The sequence below is a fragment of the Hypanus sabinus genome, chromosome 16 (assembly GCF_030144855.1).
Source record: "Hypanus sabinus isolate sHypSab1 chromosome 16, sHypSab1.hap1, whole genome shotgun sequence".
Taxonomy (NCBI): Eukaryota; Metazoa; Chordata; class Chondrichthyes; order Myliobatiformes; family Dasyatidae; genus Hypanus; species Hypanus sabinus.
This window is the reverse complement of record NC_082721.1, coordinates 9,481,057-9,500,411: the sequence shown is the minus strand read 5'-3', so window position 1 is coordinate 9,500,411 and position 19,355 is coordinate 9,481,057. Positions and strand designations below refer to the sequence as shown.

The 19,355-nt window shown below is 43.1% G+C and overlaps 1 protein-coding gene across 4 annotated transcripts in view; it reads left to right on the top strand.

Annotated features, from left to right (window-relative positions):
* Positions 1–19,355, top strand: part of si:zfos-943e10.1 (GRAM domain-containing protein 2B) — a 110,730-nt gene that overhangs the window by 50,694 nt on the left and 40,681 nt on the right. Inside the window, exon 1 of one of the 4 annotated variants that reach the window (XM_059991090.1) lies at positions 11,920–12,495. The exons of the other annotated variants lie outside the window; for them this stretch is intronic. Within the exon in view, the coding sequence (XP_059847073.1) occupies positions 12,392–12,495 (104 nt within the window). The 5' untranslated portion in view covers positions 11,920–12,391. Of the gene's footprint in view, positions 1–11,919; positions 12,496–19,355 lie in introns of those variants that run through there. 4 annotated transcript variants of the gene reach the window in all.

Here is a 19,355-nt window from a genome sequence, read left to right as displayed (position 1 = left end):
TTGGGCAGAGGTTCTTTTGTTCCACAGCCGTAAGTCGTGGGTGAGGCGTGTCTTTAGGCATGAGCCTACACAAGTGGAAATTTGAGGCATGATTGCAACACCATTACTCAGCATCACAAGTACAAGAAGTGCAGAGCTGCCTGCTCAAACCTGCTCCCATCATTCATGGCCAATCTACATCTTCTCCTGCGACTTTTTATTGAGGGAGACAGCACGGAACAGGCTCCTCAACCAAACGATCTGCACCACCCAGCGACCCACCTATTTAACCCTAGTCTTTTCACAGGATAATTTACAATGACCAATTAACCTACTAACTGGTGTGTCTTTGGAAACCGGAGCACCCAGAGGAAATCCACGTGCACACAGAGGACGCCGGGACTGAACTCTGGAACCCAGTGTCCCACCTCACCACCATGGCACCTAACTATGTTAAACAATTGTCAGAATATTAAACACAAGAGTTCTGGGTAATCGTACTCCTCTTGCCTTTTATTCCCGAGTTTAAATCCCACTAAATTTTACAACATGTCTATGTTAGTGAAATGAAATTAGTCTGTTAAGATATGGTACATTCCTTCTCTGAAACCGACCCTTTAATCTTCTCTAAGATCAATTTAACCCTTCCTTCCTACGTAGCTCTCCATTCTTCTATCTTCTCCTCTGTAAGGGCACAGAGGAGATTTACCAGGATGCTGCCTGGTTTAGAGAGTATGCATTATGACCAGATATTAAGGGAGCTAGGGCTTTACTCTTTGGAGAGAAGGAGGATGAGAGGAGACATGATAGAGGTATACAAGATATTAAGAGGAATAGACAGAGTGGACAGCCAGCGCCTCTTCCCCAGGGCACCACTGCTCAGTTCAAGAGGACATGGTTTAAGGTAAGGGGAAGAAAGTTCAAGGGGGATATTAGAGGAAGGTTTTTTACTCAGAGAGTGGTTGGTGATTGGAATGCACTGCCCGAGTCAGTGGTGGAGGCAGATACACTAGTGAAATTTAAGAGACTACTAGACAGATATATGGAGGAATTTAAGATGGGGTGGGGATATATGGGAGGCAGGGTTTAAGGGTCAGCACAACATTGTGGGCTGAAGAGCCTGTACTGTGCTGTACTATTCTATGTCCTATCTGTTTACCTAGCCAAGAGTTTCTTAAATGCCCTTAAATGTATTTGCCTCTATCATCACCCATGGCAGTGTGTTCCACATGCCCACCACACCCTGTGTGAAGAACTTGCCTCTGACAAACTCCCCCGTACTTTCCTCCAGTCACCTTAAAATCATGCCCCTGTGTATTAGCCATTTCCACCCTAAGGGGAGGGGAAGATCTCTGGCTAACCACTTGATCTGTGTCTCTTATCTTGTACACCTGTATCAAGTCATCTCCTATCCTCCTCTCCAAAGAGAAAAGTCCTCTCTTCATAAAATGTGCCCTCTAAACCAGGCAGCATCCTGGTAAATCTCCTCTACTTCCTCTCCAAAGCTTCTACTTGCCTCCTACAATGACCTTCCTTTTGGTCTCAATTATCTTTCCTGGTAATCTCACCTTAAAGTTTATGTGGCCCGGTTTGTTGCTTGGGAAAGCCCGTCTGTCCTCTGATATCTGAAGGGTGGCACTGTAAGGTGGTGGTTAGCACAAAGCCGTACAGTTCCAGTGGCCCGGGTTCATTTCCCACCTCTGTCTGCAAGGTGTTTGTCCGTTCTCCCCATGACAGTGTCGGTTTCCTCTGGGTGCTCTGGTTTCCTCCCACAGTCCAAAGACTTGCTGGTTGGTAAACATAGAAAATAGGTGCAGGAGTAGTCCATTCAGCCCTTCGAGCCTGCACCGCCATTCAGTATGATCATGGCTGATCATCCAACTCAGAACCCTGTACCTGCTTTCTCTCCATACCCCCGATCCCTTTAGCCACAAGGGCCATATCTAACTTCCTCTTAAATATAGCCAATGAACCGGCCTCAACTGTTTCCTGTGTTAGAGAATTCCACAGATTCATCACTCTCTGTGTGAAGTTTTTCCTCATCTCGGTCCTAAAAGGCTTCCCCTTTATCCTTAAACTGTGACCCCTCGCTCTGGACTTCCCCAACATCAGAAACAATCTTCCTGCATCTAGCCTGTCCAATCCCTTTAGAATTTTATATGTTTCAATAAGATCCCCCCTCAATCTTCTAAATTCCAGTGAGTGTAAGCCTAGTCCAGGGGTCAGCAACCTTTACCACTGAAAGAGCCACTTGGACCCGTTTTCCACAGAAAAGAAAACACTGGGAGCCGCAAAACCCGTTTGACATTTAAAATGAAATAACACTGCATACAACGTTTTTTTTGCCTTTATGCTATGTATAAACAAACTATAATGTGTTGCATTTATGAAATTGATGAACTCCTGCAGAGAAAACGAAATTACATTTCTGCATGCAACAAAAACATTTTGAACTCCGAAAAAAAGACGTTGGGTTGAAAGTTACTTTTAAGTAAAATATTCAATGTCTATTTGAGTCCTTCTTGTATTTATGAAAAACGCCGAACTTAAATTTTCCGCCAGCAGCAAACCAAAAATAACGTCAGCCAGCTGTCATCCTGAAAAATGAAAGGACTATTTCACTGAACAATGAAAAAATATGAATATAAGTAAAATAATAGGCAATTAAAATATTTATCATACTTGGTTAATGGGATTTCTGCTCCTGGACCTCAGCGCACAGCGTCTGCACATCAGGGCTGTATGATGTCACCTTCATCTTTACACAGGATCGCAAGCTGTCATCTGTGAGGTTTTCAATATCACTCCATTTGTGTTTCTGAGCAAGAACGGCCTTCTGACGGGCAACATCTTCAAGGTCTGCTGTCAAGCGTCTAAACTTGGACACCCATATGTCTTTGTCGGCTATGTCGGCCAGTTCCATCTCAAGATCAGGTTGACTCACACCTGCCAATGCAGTCGTATTCAGTAGGGAAGGATCGATGCTTAAGGGAGTGACCGGGAAGGATAATGTGTTTTTTTCCTCTCTGAACTCACAGAAGCGTTTCCCAAACGATGTTTGCATTGCGATGATTGCAGAATGTAAATACTCCGAAATTATCATGTCGTGACCTTGTTTGAACTCTCTCAAATTGGGGAAGTGAGACAAAGTGCCTTTCTGTAAATCTCTGGCAAGCACTGTCAACTTGCGCTCGAATGCCAAAACATCCTCCAACATGTGCAGGGCTGTACGTCCTTTCCCCTGAAGAGCTGTGTTCAGCGTGTTCAGGTGCGCTGTCATGTCTACCATGAAGTGTAGCTTTTCCAGCCACTCTGGCTGTTCCAGCTCAGGAAAGGTGAGCCCTTTGCTGCCCAGGAAAGTTTTCACTTCTTCCAGACACGCGACAAAGCGTTTCAGCACCTTCCGTCTGGACAGCCAGCGATAAAAACACGTTGTAGCGGTGTCAGTAAACTGCAGTCAAAGATAGCTTTATTCGAACTAAACAGCCTTGCTTTTAAGCCTCCCTCAACCCAGCCCCCATGGACGCAGATGCTGCAAAAGACGCGTACTCACAAACCCCCGTAGGCTATCTCCCTTAGCCGGAATGCTGGCTAATTGTGAGCCGTTTCGGATGTGGCAGGAAATGTGTCGCTACACTTAGGTTGTACAAGATCACCATAATTACATTTCAAAAGCTAACAAACTAACATAAAATACATTTTAATTAAATACTGACCAATTATTTCCCAAAGCCACAGGGAGCCGCAGCACAGAGGTGAAAGAGCCACAAATGGCTCGGGAGCCGCAGGTTGCCGACCCCCGGCCTAGTCGATCCAGTCTTTCTTCATATGAAAGTCCTGCCATCCCAGGAATCAATCTGGTGAACTTTCTCTGTACTCCCTCTATGGCAAGAATGTCTTTCCTCATTAGGGGACCAAAACTGCACACAATACTCCAAGTGTGGTCTCACCAAGGCCTTGTACAACTGCAGTAGAACCTCCCTGCTCCTGTACTCAAATCCTTTTCCTTTGAATGCCAACATACCATTTGCCTTTTTCACCACCTGCTGTACCTGCATGGCCACCTTCAATGACAGGTGTACAATGACACCCAGGTCTCGTTGCACCTCCCCTTTTCCTAATCGGCCACCTTTCAGATAATAATCTGTTTTCCTGTTCTTGCAACCAAAGTGGATAACCTCACATTTATAGGTTAGATAGGTTAATTGGTCATTGTAAATTGTCCAGTGATTAAATCCAGGGATTGCTGGGTTGCCTGGCTTGAAGGGCTTATTCTGCACTGTATCTCAATGAATAGATATTGAGGCAGAGAGGTTTCTGTGATGGGCACAGAGTTTAAGGTTGTTTGAGCTACAGTCCAAATTATAACAGGAAGATTATCCTCAACTGGTGCCAAATGTCACAAAAATAAGAAAGGAATGTTCAAAAAAATGTTAAAGGCTACTTTCTTTGTGTGTTTACCAGCAAGGCTTGAGAAAAGCGAACCAAGAGTGTCTTTATCTGTGGAAATGAGTTGGTCTTTGCCTTTTGGAGGGAATATAATGTTTTGGGATACAGAAAATTGAGGGATGAGGATGGGTTAAATGAAAGCAGGCTTTTTCCATTCTATTTTTTTAAAAAAAGCCTTTTGCCTCTTTAAATTTTCCAAATGATAGGTTGCACGGTAGCTGAGCTGCTGCTTGCATTTTTTTCTGTTGTTTGTGTTTCAGGGAACTAAGGCTATGTCTGATTTAATTTCAAAGACCAGAATGGGGAATTTTACAAATGGTGGGTGTGGATGAATGGAATCTGAAGCATTTCAGTTTAGCTATTCTCTTTTTCAGGAAGCTTGTCTTTTGATATTTTAAATCATCTCTGCCAAACCTTTTGCAACATAGGTGCAAGGTGTGACACCTAGTCATTTTGTTGTGATTTTTATTTTGTGATTATCCCAAATCTACAAGAACTTGAGGAAGCTAGAACCAAGTTTTTTTAAATTTTATTTTGCTACTGAACCTTATCCCAAATTTTCCTTGCCTGCTTAGAAGGGGGGAGGGGGGATTTAATTTCCAGAACACAGGAAATTTGAGGCTTGCAATCATGTTTGTTTTGGAAATCAGTGGGGAAACTACATTTGCTGGAAATCTGAAATGGAGAAATGAAACACAAAATGCAAATTGGAAGGATATGGCAGGCTATGTTCCATGTGTGGCTCAATGGGGCTAGGTGTGGATTAGATGGGTCAAAGGGCCTGTTCCTGTACTGTAGTGCTCTACAGTTCTATAGCTCTATAAACACAAGCCTTTTGCATGCGTCTGGTAGCATATGTAGAGGGAGAAACGGTGTTTACATTTCGTGTCAAATTTCCTTCATTAGAACCAGTAGAGAGAGGAAATGTGTCGGCATCAACCAGCAAGGACTCCTACTATCCAGGCCATGCTCACATCTCATTGCTGCCATCAGACAGTAGGTACAGGAACCTTGGGCCCCACACCACCAGGTTCAACAACAGATATTACCCTTCAACCAGAGTGGATAACTTCACTCACCTCAACACTGAACTGATTCCACAACCTATAGACTCACTTCCAAGGACTCTACAACTCATGTTCTCAGATTAATTAATTAATTTATTTGAACTTGCATGACTTGTCTACTGTTGCACATTGTCAGTCTGTGTTTGTGTCATTTTTCATTGATTCTGTTGTATTTTATTCTACTGTAAATGCCTACAAGAAAATGAATCTCAGGGTTGTATATGGTGACATATACGTACTTTGATAATAACTTTGAGTTTCCATGAGAAGGGAGGGTATTTGTGGTGATGTCCTTCAGACAGTTCATGAAACTACTAATTTTACTACTTTCAAAATGATTCTACTACTAGTATGACTGGAACCTGTGATTTACATTTTGATGCTGTGTGTTTTTCTTTTTGAGCAATCTGGTGCTTTGCTGTCTCCTCGGTGTTTTGGTATTTTCTTTGAATGGGTTCCATGGTGTTTCGTGGCTATCTGTGGGAAGACGGATCTCAGAGTTGTATACTGCACACATTTAATTTTAAATTCTCCTGTGCCTCATTGCCGCATCGGGCAGCAACTTTGCCGTTTCTTTTAGTGTTCGTCTGTTTTACAAGGCTGAGTTGCCAGCTCGATGCTCAATGCTCACAGGTGGAACTCGTGCAAGGAGCTGGCTGGATTTGAAGCTGGGACTTCTCACCCCAAAGTTGGTGTGGATGCCAGTTCACCAGTAGCACACACTGACAGCATACGTACTTTGGTAATAAATGTACTTTCTATCTAATGGATGCCTCAAAGTGTCTGTACTATTATTAAAATGCACTTAAACACAAGTTTCCTATGAGTAGCAGAACTAGTTTTCCCCCACTTTTAGTAATTATTGTTTCTTGTGTGCTTTAGACACCCTTCATTACAGTACTGTGAAAGGTCATATTACATGTTCTTTCTGTATACTTTCAACTGCGCTTCCAGACATGTATAAAAAGAACCTGTTCATTTTTTCTGTTGATGGCCTGTAGTCCCATTTTCCTGCATGAGGTCTATTTCCTTCGATGTAGTGATCCACACTCAGTGGTCACTTTATTAGGTACACCTGCTCGTTAATGTGACTATCTAGTCGGCCAATCATGTGGCGGCAACTCAGTGCCTAAAAGCAGGCAGGCATGGTCAAGAGGTTCAGTTGCTGTTCAGCCCAAACGTCAAAATGGGAAAGAAATGTGATCCAAGTGACTTTGACCGTGGAAATATTGTTAGTGCCAGATGGGGTGGTTTGAGTATCTCAGAAATTGCTGATCTCTTTGAGATTTTTTTTTACGTACAACAGTCTCTAGAGTTTACAGAGAATCGTGCTTAAAGCAAATAAAAAATCCAATGAGTGGCAGTTCTCCGGGTGAATGCGCCTTGTTAATGAGAGAGGTCAGAGGAGAATGGCCAGACTGGTTCAAGCTGACAGGAAGGCAATAGTCACTCAACCACGTGTAACAACAGTGGTGTGCAAAAGAGCATCTTTAAATACACATGTCAAGATCTGATGGGCTACAGGCAGCAGAACCCCACAAACACACTCAGTGGCCACTTTATTAGATACAGAAGATACCACCATCTTTCCTGAAGTTTTGGTTTTCATTTCCACCTCTATGGCAGTCCAGCTGAACTGAAACCCTTGTATGTTCAATGTGAATTATTCCAGAGGGTAACGAGTCTTTTTCATATGTATTCCAGCTAGTTACTGTTCAAATGCTTTATAAGTGTTTTTTAATTTAAAATCTTTTCAATTTCTTTGCTTCAATCATTTAACACTGTCCTACACAGCAGTCCTGCTCAAAACATGAATGCATCTCCAAAATGTTAATCACTGGAGATATTGGAAATCTAAAATCAGTAACGTCAGCAGGTCAGGCAGCATGTGTGGAGGAAGAAAAGCATTTAATGCCTTCTTCACCCCACAGAGAAACCAGACCCATGTTGCACCAATAGTGGAAAAGCCATCAACATATCTCCCATGTTAGGATCTTGACAATGCCAGTGTAAGACCGATTATAGTTTCTACTTGTGGTTCCCCTCTTACCCACCCCAGCACCCCCAATCCATTGGTATCCTTTATCAAGGACCCTCACCATCTGGGCAAGGGAGCAGGTACGGGAGTCTGAACCTACTGAATGACTCACCACCATCCCATGTCTGGATGGCTCGTGGACTGCTGAGCACTGTCTCATTATCTCCGTTGCTTTGAACTATATTTGTGATTTATAAGCACAAGAGATCCTGCAGGTGCTGGGACAGCCAGAGCAACACACACACGAAATGCTGGAGAAACTCAGCAGGTCAGGCAGCATGTTTGGAAGGGAATAAACAGTTATCCTTTTGGGCTAAGACCCTATTTGTTGTTTATAGTAATTTTGTCTTTGCACTGTATTGCTAACACAAACAAGAAATTTAAATTAATCGAAGTCAGTGATCATAAATCTGATTCTAATTTTGTTCCCCTTCCTGCACATGGTTTCTTTTCTAAGTTGGACGTGAACAGTTTTCCCACAGAATTGTAAAACTACCATTCACAATTTGTCTTCTGTCTTGTGTGTAATGTGAAACCTTTAACCATGATGGTCTTTAGTGGCTGCTTTTGCAAAGATCAGACCGGAGACAGTCAGTGTAGCTGATGGGGTTGTACCAGCGAGTGAACAGTGACAAATGTTTGTCTGACAGGAAAAGACTAGCGAGAAAATGAATGGAGGTTCAGTAACTGTTGTGCACAAACGAGAGGTGGTTTGGGGTTTACAATATTTGATCATACCCCAAGGAGGGATTGGGGAAAGCACTCTCATTCTCTGGACAATCTCTACATTGCGTTCTGGAGAAGAGCTTCTGATTCAGATTGCATTTTGTTTTAAATCACCGACTTATGTCATGAAGTGTGTTCTTTTGTGGTAGCAGCAAGGTTTTTTTTAAAAAAAGGGTTAAATAAGAAATATATATGAAACCACCCCACTTTCCTTGGCTGCATAAATCTAGGGAAGACGATCTGCGGCCCCACGTGATTGAGGTATGCTTGATCCCACCAAACCTTGGTTTGTGACATTTGCTACCCTGTTACAAATTAATGCCATGACATAACAAACGGTACACCTCATACGATTAAAGGAATTATATTTATGAGTCTTAAACTCAAGAGTTAGTAAAAAAAAAAACAAAAAGAAAAGGGCCCAGTCTAATTAAACAGTCAAATGTGCACAAGTTGGAGCTCATCTTGAACTTCTCTGTCACTCATGGACTGAGCCCTCGGTCAGTGTGAAAACATACGCCATCCTCCGAACGTCGCACGCGATCCATCTCAAACAAACAGGTCTCCCACCAGATTGTATGCTACAGCCGGTTCTCCCCACCGTCTTCTCTCGAACAAAAGAAAACTCAAGCCCAACCTTGTTATCCCTCCTGCTAATCAGATGGCGCACATTCCACATCATCCCTCATCTTCAACAATAACTCAAACAGGCTGAGGAACAGCAGCTTTGCTTTCCCGAATGGCAGCTCTTACAAGCAGATCTGGAGAAGAACTTCTGATTCAGATCAGGTTTATTATCACTGACATATGTCATGAACTCTGTTCTTTTGTGGTAGCAGCAAGGCTTTTTGTATAAAAAAATGTTAAATAAGAAATATAAAAATATAAACAGTGTAAAAGAAAGCAAAATAGTGAGGTAGTGTTCATGGACTATTTAGAAATCTGTTAACAGAGGGCAAGAATCTGGTCCTAAATGTTGAGTGTGTGTCTTCAGGTTGCTGTATGTCTCCTTAATGTGAGCAATGAGAAGAGGGCATGTCCTGGGTGGTGAGTGATGGATGCTCTGTTGGAACACCACCTTTTGAAGGTGTCCTCAATGGTGGAGAAGCTAGTGCCCATGATGGAGCTGGCTGGCTTTGCAACTCTCTGCAGTGTGTTTTTTCCAATCCAGTGCACAGGCATCTCCAACCAGTCACAATGCACTCTGCGATACACCTGTAGAAATTTGCTAGAACACTACAGCTGAGAGTGGAGTTTGGGAGAATTTGTGTAAAGTCGGATTTTTGTAAAGCAGGGAGTCCCTGCATTCAAATCTGGACAGACAGTACTTGTACTTAATTGGCTTGGTTAGATTATAATGGCTGCTCACAGTTGCCACTTGTTATCCAAACTATTCAATATTGGAATGTCTTGTAGTAGCGAGCGGCTGGGATAAGGAGGGAGGTGAATAGCCTCTGTATCCTTGAGTGATGAAAATTGTCACAACTGGGCATCAGTCTTGAAATGGTTGATGCTGAAGACAATTTGTCTGAGGGCCCCCCCCCCCCCCACCTCTCTGTTGGTCACGGTCAACTATGGATCCTTTCTATGTGATGCGCAAGCCGGGGTAGTATAATATGGAGAGCAAGCTGTTGCCCTTACAGCAGACTCCTCCCTGTTGACACGCTGATGAATCCAAAGGAACGGCAGAGGCCGACACAGTTTGGCACCAGCGGTGTTGCAGGAGTTCCCAGTCAGTGTTGAACTCAATGTAGGACTGCCTTACGGACCCCAGCTCTGGATTTTCCCTCTGGGTTTACTCCCAAAGCCTTCTCCATGAGAGGGGAAGCCAGCGGAGGCTTGAGATCAGAGTTTTCCAATATGTGGGAAAACTCGAGCTGCTTCCCCGCTGCTATCTGACTTCTGAGCCAGTCAACTCTTTTGCACCCCCTTCCCGGCAGTGCTACAATGTTCCAGAACCATTACTTCTACCTCTTTTGAAGTTGTCACAGTAATACAGTCGGCCCTCCGTATCCGCGAGTTCCGCATGCGCGAATTCAACCAACTGCAAGTCGGGAAAACCCAGAAGTGCTCTTCCAGCACTTGTTGTTCGATCCTTCGATGGAGCGAAGCCTCTGTGACACCCAAGGGATAACAACATGCCGACAACCACTGAAAGATTTGATGATGCAAAGAAAAAGAAGAGACAGCTCCCTATAACAACGTTTCTAACTGAAGCATCTGCAATTCTGAAGTCTCGACGTTCAGTGCTTGAAGATCCCCAGCCCTCAACCTCCACAGTTCCTGACTTTGGTATTATTGAGCCTCCTCCACAGCGTCCTTATTCCCTAAACAAGACAGTGTAACAACTACTGTACAGGGATTAGAAGTTTTACTCCTTCTTTGATCATTGTTCGCCTTGCATCTTGTTCGTTCGCTGCTTGTGTTGTGAGCGAGAGGAACATGTAGTTTTTTTTGTCAGTATTCCCTAAACAAGACAGTGTAACAACTATTTACATAGCATTTCCATTGTATTAGGTATTATAAGTAACCTAGAGATGATTTAAAGTATGCGGGAGGATGTACGTAGGTTATATGCAAATACTACGCCATTTTATATAAGGGACTTGAGCATCTGCGTTTTTTGGTTTCTGCGGGGTCCGAGAACCAGTCCCTGGTGGATAGGGATGGCTGACTGTATTTCATTTTACCTCCGTTTGTACAACTAAGGTAGGTGGCGTTGTGGATAATGAAGTAGGTTTTCAAAGCTTGCAGAGAGATTTAGGCCAGTTAGAAGAGTCGGTTGAATGATGGCAGATGGAGTTTAATGCTGATAAGTGTGAGGTGCTACATTTTGGTAGGAATAATCCAAATAGGACATACATGGTAAATGGTAGGGCACTGAAGAATGCAGCAGAACAGAGTGATCTAGGAATACTGGTGCATAGTTCACTGAAGGTGAAATCTCATGTGGATAGGGTGGTGAAGAAAGCTTTTGGTATGCTGGCCTTTATAAATCAGAGCATTGAGTATAGGAGTTGGGATGTAATGTAAAAATTGTACAAAGCATTGGTGAGGCCAAATTTGGAGTATTGTGTACAGTTCTGTTCACTGAATTATAGGAAAGATGTCAACAAAATAGAGAGAGTACAGAGAAGATGTACTAGAATGTTACCTGAGTTTCAGCACCTAAGTTACAGAGAAAGGTTGAACAAGTTAGCTCTTTATTCTTTGGAGCATAGAAGGTTGAGGGGGGACTTGACAGAGGTATTTAAAATTATGAGGGGGATAAATAGAGTTGACGTGGATAGGCTTTTTTCATTGAGAGTAGGGGGGATTCAAACAAGAGGACATGAGTTGAGAGTAAGGGGGGCAAAAGTTTAGGGGTAACATGAGGGGGAATTTCTTCACTCAGAGAGTGGAAGCTGTGTGGAATGAGCTTCCAGTAGAAGTGGTAGAGGCAGGTTCGGTATTGTCACTTAAAGTAAAATTGGATAGGTGTATAGGAAAGAAATGGAGGGTTATGGGCTGAGTGCGGGTCAGTGGGACTAGGTGAGAGTAAGCATTCGGCACGGACTAGAAGGGCCGAGATGGCCTGTTTCCGTGCGGTATTTGTTATATGGTTATAACTGTGCTTTGCACCAAAGTACAAAGTAAATTTATAATGAAAGTATGTAGATGTTTACTACCTTGAGATTCCAATCCATTATTTTAGAGTTTGTCGCTTTGTGTTTATTTTTACCATGTATACCTTTTACAGATAGCACAGCTGTGTAACAGTTGGTGTGATGACTTTATAGCAGTCTATTCAGTTACTGCCATTGTCTGCAAGGACTTTGTAATTTTGTCCCTTGACCACGTGTGTTGTGTTGGGGGCTCCACAATCCGAAGGCACACTGGTCAGGGTAAGTAAATTGTGGGCGTGCGGCGTTGGTGCTGGAAGTGTGGTAACACTTGCGAGCTATACAGCACCACCCTCGCTGGTTTGAAGCATTTCACTGTACGCTTTAAATAAAGCTGATCTCTCTAACTCTGTGAACTTTTTTTTTTGTTCCTCTCCGCGCGCTGTGGCGCATCGGGCGGCAACCTTGTCGGTTTCTTCAACGTTTCTCTGTTTTTAACGAGGCCCAGTTGTTAGCTTAACACTCAATGGATGGAAAGCGTGCAAGGAGCCTGCTGGATTCGAACCCAGGACCACTCGCCTCCAAGTCCGGTGCGGATGCCACTACACCACCAGCTGAGCTTTGTGCGAACGAGGTGTGTATGACAGTAAGCTCACCTGAAACAGTGGATAGAATTGAGGAGAATTTCAGTACTCTAAGAAAGTAGAGATCACATTAGCTGATTATTTAAAAAAATAATTCAGGTTGAGTACAGTCATGGAAAACAGTAGCACAGAAACAAGCCCTTCGGCCCATCTAGTCCATGCCAAACCATTTAAATAGCCTAGTCTCATTGATATAGTACTCCTTATCCGAAAATCCGAAATTGGCAAGCCTCTAAAGTCCTAATTTTTTTTTGAGCGCTGACATGATGTCACAAATGGAAAATTCCAAGTGGTAGCTGAAAAAGTTCCCATAGACAGTTCTGAGAAGTGACCTCTTGTGTAACGAACAGAAGTTAATGAAGGATTTTTAAAAAAGCACTGCACAAAGTGGAAAGATGAAGATCTCGATCGTGTATTGAAAGAGTGGATCCGTTTGTGTCAGAGTGAACATGTGTCCTTTAACGACATGCTGATCATAAAACAAGCAAAGATCTGTCACGACAGACTGAAAATCGAAGTCGATCGTGAATATTCAGCAGACTGGTTAGAGAAATTTAAGAAAAGGCACAGCAGTAACTTTTTTAAAGATTTGGGGTGATAAAATATCTGCTGATCACAAAGCAGCAGAGAGAGTTGTTGATGAGATTGCCAAGATTGTCGCCAATTTAAAAATCCAACACAAGAAGTCTGTTTTTATACTTAAAACTTTTTTTTTTAAAAAAAAGTAAAATACAAAAAATGTACTGTAATCTTTTCGTCAAAAGTCGGCATTGCAGATGGACACTGAAGGCCTACCGTTGCTTGTTGCTCAACAGTTGATTCAGGTGTTCTCCCAAGGCTGCTTTTGCCCTGCACTTATTATTATATTAACAATATGTAATACTTTTTAAGTACATATGTCTGATGAGCAAGTGTAAGACAGACTGCTTACAGGTAGCACATAAATTCAGAGTTTGGAATTATGGCAATCCCAAGCTATCTCATTATATATTCTGTGTTTGTTTTTATTGCCCGTTTCTTCTCTGTTTTGTTGTGTGAGCAGAGGGTGTTCGAGGGTTGTTGATGTTCTGGTTTTTTTTTTGAGGGTTGAAGTTCTTTTTGTGTTGGGAAGGGGGGTTTTGTGGAGGGGTTAATGATCGGTTTGCTGTTTTTTTTGTTTGGAGGGGAGTGGGTTTGGTGTTTCTCTGACTTTCACAGGCTTTCTTTGTTTCGTGGCTATCTGGAGAAGACAAACTTCAGAGTTGTATATGGATACACGATTTGACAATAAATGAAGCTTTGAACCTTTGGAAATCTGAAACACTTCCGACCCCGAGCATTTTGGATAAGGGCTACTCAGCCTATTTACAACCTGCTCTGGAGTGGATCATGTTTGATCCTCTTAATGATATATTCCCATAACCAGTGCTGTCCTTGTCAAGAAATCTGCAGTATAGGTAAACCGGGCTTTGCTCCTCTTGCCCCACACTACTTCCAGGCAGCGGCTATTGAGTCTTGCTGATTGAGTAAGCACTGCTATAAAATGCTACTGTCTGTAATTAACAAACTGCCAGCCCACATGTGCAGGTGTGCATGGGATCAACAACTTTGGCAAACTTTGTAATACTGCCAAATTTAGAAAGTGTTGTCCTTTGTTCAGTGATTGTGGCTCCTAAAGAGTCAAATTACCACAATGTCTTTTATAGCTTTGTCCAAGATTCAAGATGGTTTAATGGCATTTCCAGGCAACGTTCCTTTTTGTTTAAACAGCTGCACACACCCACTGTTGCTCTGAGCACGTCCTGAAAACTGTGAGGCACTTCAATAAAACATCATATAAAGGAAAGCTCCAGCAGCAGCGGGAGCATTTCTGTCGTTGCGTGGTCACGCACCCGCGCAGTCGAGTGGGAACGGTTTCTCCAATACATAAGTGTAAAGGAGAACAAAATAATCATTACAACAGATCTGCCGCAATGCAAAAAAACCCTGCAGTAATAAAAATAACAAATATAAATACACAAGACAGCTTACTAGTCCTGCCAAAGGGTTTTGGCCCGAAACGTCGACTGTATTTTTTTCTATAGATGCTGCCTGGCCTACTGAGTTCCTCCAACATTTTGTGTGCCTGGGTGTTGCTTGGACTTCCAGCATCTGCAGATTTTCTCTTGTTTGTGATTTGAGTATGTTGTTTGCATATTCATGGTGTTAAATCTGCTCTCTGTTCCACTGTGTATCAAAGTTCAAAATAAATTTGTTATCCAAGTATGTTTATGTCACCATATTCTACCCCGAGATACATTCTCTTGTGGGCATTCACAGTAGAACAAAGAAATACCATAGAATCAAAGAAAAACTGCAAAGATTGACAAACAAGCAATGTAGAAAAGAAGACAAGCTGTGCAAATACAAAACAGAAAATGATAAAGTATATAAATAACACTGAGAACATGGGTTGTAGAGTCCTTGAGAATGAGTCCATAAGTTGTGGCATCACACATCAGTTCAGTGTTAAGGTGAGTGAAGTTATCCACCTGATATTTGAAGGGTAATAACTGCTCCCAAAGCTGATGCTGTGGCCCCATTGCCAGTTTATTGCCCCTCTTGGTTGGTGTCGAGTGGTATTTGGTGCTGTTGTATATTTAGTGTTCAGATTTATTACTACTATTGTGAGCAGTTTTAGGCCCCTTAAGAAAAGATGTGCTGCCATTGGTGAGGATCCAGAGGAGGTTAATGGCATCATCCAGGGAATGAAAAGTTTGATGGCTCTGGACCTGTATTCGCTGGAGATTAGAAGAGTAAGAGGTTTCAATGAGATCCCCATCGAACATTGAAAGGCCTAGATAGACTTGATGTGGAGAGGATGTAGTAGGGGAAGTCTAGGACCCGAGGGCACAGCCACAGAATCAGAATTGGGTGTAATATCACTGACATGTTGTGACTTTTGTTGTTTTGTGACAGCAGTGCAGTATAATACATTTAGAATCTACAAACGTAACTATAGTTATGAGAGATTGTGTGTGTGTATATAAAAATATACACACACGTATGGATGTATGTACATGTGTGAATATACAGTATATAAAATGTGTTGTGCAAAAATAGTGAGCTAGTATAGATGGGTTCATAGTCCGTTCAGAAATCTGATGGCGGATGGAAAGAAGCTGTTCCTAAAACGTGGAGTTGGGTCTTGAAGCTCCTCCTTGATGATAAAAGCGCCTGCCATGATGGATGCCTACTTTTTCAAGGCATCACCTTCTGAAGATGTCCCTGATGCTGGGGAGGCTAGTGTCCATGACTGAGTTTACAACTTCCTGCAGCTTTTTCTGATCCTGTGCAGTGACTCCCCCTCTCCATACCAGCTGGTGATGCAGCCAGTTAGAATGCTGACTGCACACATCTGTAGAAATTTGCTAGAGTGTTTGGTAATGTACCAAATTACCTCCAAACTCCTAATGAAATAAACAGCTCTCGTGTCTTTGTAATTGCATCAGTATGTTGGGCCCAGGATAGATCTTCAGGAGCTGACATCAAGGAATGTGAAACTGTTCACCCTTTCCCACTGCTGATCTCTCTATGAGGACTGGTATGTGTTCTTCCATCTTCCCCTTCCTGATCTCCACAGTCAATCCTTGGTCTTAATGACGTTGAGTGCAAAGTTGTTGCTGTGACACCACTCAACCAACTGAATGATCTCACTTCTGTACACCTGCCTGTCACTAGAGTAGAAGGGTGTCCCTTTAGAACAGAGATGAGTTTTAATTTTAGCCAGAGTGTGTCAAATCTGTGGAATTCATCGCCTCTGATGGTTGTGGAGGCCAGGTCATTGGGTATATTTAAAGCAAGGATTGATAAGATTATTGATTAATTAGGATGTCAGAGGTTACGGGGTGAAGCTGGAGAATGGGGTTGAGAGGGATAATAAATCATGATTTTAAGGTGAACAGACTCAATGGGCTAAATGGTCTAATTCGGCTCCTGTATCGTATGGTCGTTTGGATTATATCAGTGTGCAGGAAGGGGAGAACTTGACGGTTTGGCTTTCTCACTTCACGCACAACAATACTGGCCAGTAGAAATTGCTCATCAATACCAGCCTGTGCTGTGAAATGCGTTGTAGAAGAGCAGGTTCATCTTACTTTGGCCTTGCTGTCAATGGCAAATCGAAAGTTAAATAGATTTTGAGGGATAGTGGGGATCGAATCACAAGTGTGATTCAACAACCCTCTCTTGCTTGAAGACTGGTTGGCCACAAAGGAAGAATGTAGTATCTGTGTGTTCAAGATGGTCTGGTCCACAACTTTTACCCCCTTTTATTGTTAAAGATGAAAGGATGTTCTACTAGAGACACAAAGGAGCATTAAAAAGGGTTTGATAGGATTGAATTGACTATTGAGAACTTTAACTAAGGGGACTTGTAGAATTCTGGAGCAAGGCTGTTTAAGAGCAATGTTATAAGGGCAGCATTCTGAGATCTCCATCGGTCAGGGGTGCCCATTGAAGTTGTGTCCTAGCTGTCTAGATACACAAGCCTGGACAGTACCATATGGAGAGCGAGCTGGTGCCATGTAGCAAACTCCTCCTCTCCACACAGTTGATGAACCCAAAGGAATGGCAGAGGCACAGACGGTGCCAGTCAGCATCAAACTCATCGTAGGACTGTCAAAGCATTCCCACACGAGTGGGTCTAGGCACAAGGCAGCAGATGTTATGTCCGTAGCCCCCTCCTTTGTGAGAATCGCCAGATCACTGTTGGGTTGAGTCAAACGGGGGGCCCAAGACATGAGGGGGAGACGTGCAGGATGTCACGTTTCTCCCCCCCCCCCCCCATAGCGATGTAAAGCTACAGGACATGGCCATTGTCTCTTGGAGACAGATTTGTGGATTGAGATGCTCTGCTACGTGAATGCCCTCGGGCAAAGTGGGCTGGTTGAGGGAGAGATTGCATCACCCCCAACCTGAATGACATCTATGACCCTGCGAGTCAGAATAAAAGAGGGGCTGTAGGAACAACTCCTCGGACGCACCAGAAGAAACATTAAGCGACCACGTAAAAGCAGATGGTCATCGGAAACCAAGCCACGTGCGTTCAATTCCGTGGCTGGAATTGGTGGCTGAAACCATGGAAAACGGCTTTTTAGCTAACAACGGGGAAACCCGCTCCCCTGACTCAACGGATTGGCATCATAAAAGACTTGGGCAAGTTTAAACCGCATCACTTTTAAACCCAACAACGCTGCAGCTTGAACGAACTGATAGTGACTTGTCTTTCCATCGGACAATACATTATCCCCAGACAACGATAGAGTTATTTCTTATCGGTTATTATTATACCCGCGCTTAGATTTAGTATTGACGACGTATATTATCTGTATGTTTGCAGTAATCTTCTTTTTGTGCCCTTTATCAATAAATACTTTTAATCAGACTTCAACGGACCTCTCTATCTTTGCTGGTAAGTGATCCAGTTACGGGAATTTCGTAACACTTGAGATCAGAGTTTTCCTTCTAGATGAGCTGCCAATCATGGCGGCTCAACTAAGCCCCACCTGGCAGAAATGACTAGTTTTGAGGTGCCAATTTACCTGCCTTTGCCCCTTCTCCTCTCAATAGAAATGGTTCAACTGGGCTTGGTAGCTAAGCCACACTTGAAGGCCAGGAGCTGGACTTCTGCCTGGCCTGAAGAGTTCCTCCAGCACTGTGTGTGTGTTAGCTGGACTTGGTTGTCAGAAGTATGTCATTTGGAGGCATTTAATAGGTAATGGCAGCTCATCCCCATTACCAACCGCCAGTAATACCAACCAATAGCAATATCGTAGCCTCATTATAGGAAGGATGTAGAAGATTTAGAAAGAGGTTTACCAGGATGCTGCCTGGATTAGAGAGCATGTTTTATAAAGATAGGTTGAGTGAGCTAGAGCTTTTCTCTTTGGAGTGAAGGAGCACGAGAGATGACTGGACAAAGCTACAGAAGAGGCTTAGAACATGTGGACAAAAGTGCCTTTTTCCTCAGGTGGAAAGAGCTAAAATGAGAAGGTATAACTTTAAGGTGATCAGAGTTGAGTGTGTGTGTGTGTGGGGGGGGGGGGGTTATGTCAGAGGTAGGATTTTTTTACACGGGGAGTGGTAAGTGCATGGGATGCACTGCCAAGGGTAGTGTTAGAGGTGAATACTTTAGGAACAATCTTGAAAAAAGCTACAGAAAGTTGTAAAATTGGTCAGCTCCTCCTTGGGTTCTAGACTCTAATGTCCAAAACATCTTCTAGGAGCGATGCCTCAGAAAGGTGGCATCCATCATTAAGGACCCCCATTACCCAGGACATGCCCTCTTCCCATTGTTACCATCAGGAAGGAGATACAGAAGCCTAAAGGCACACACTCAGGGATTCAGAAACAGCTTCTTCCCCTCTGCTATCCAATTCCTAAATGGACATTGAACCCATGAACTCTTCCTTACTTTTATTATTTCTGTTTTTGCACTATTTTTAATTGAACTATTTAATATACATGTGTGTACAAGAAGGGCCAGAGTCGCCTCTACTTCCTGAGGAGACTGAGGTCCTTTGGAGTGTGCAGGCCTCTTCTTCACATGTTCTACCAGTCTGTTGTCACCAGTACAATCTTCTATGAGGTGGTGTGCTGGGCCAATGGCATCAACATGGGTGATGCCAACAGGCTCAATAAACTGATTAGAAATGTTGGCTGTATTACAGGAGTCACTGGACACATTGGGGGCTGTGGTAGAACAAAGGACCCTATGGAAAATCCTGGCAATTCTGGACAATTTTTGTCACCCTCTGCATGCCATCTTGGCTGAAAGAGGAGCACTTTTAGTAACAGACTAAGACAACTGTGCTGCTCCAAAGAGCACCAT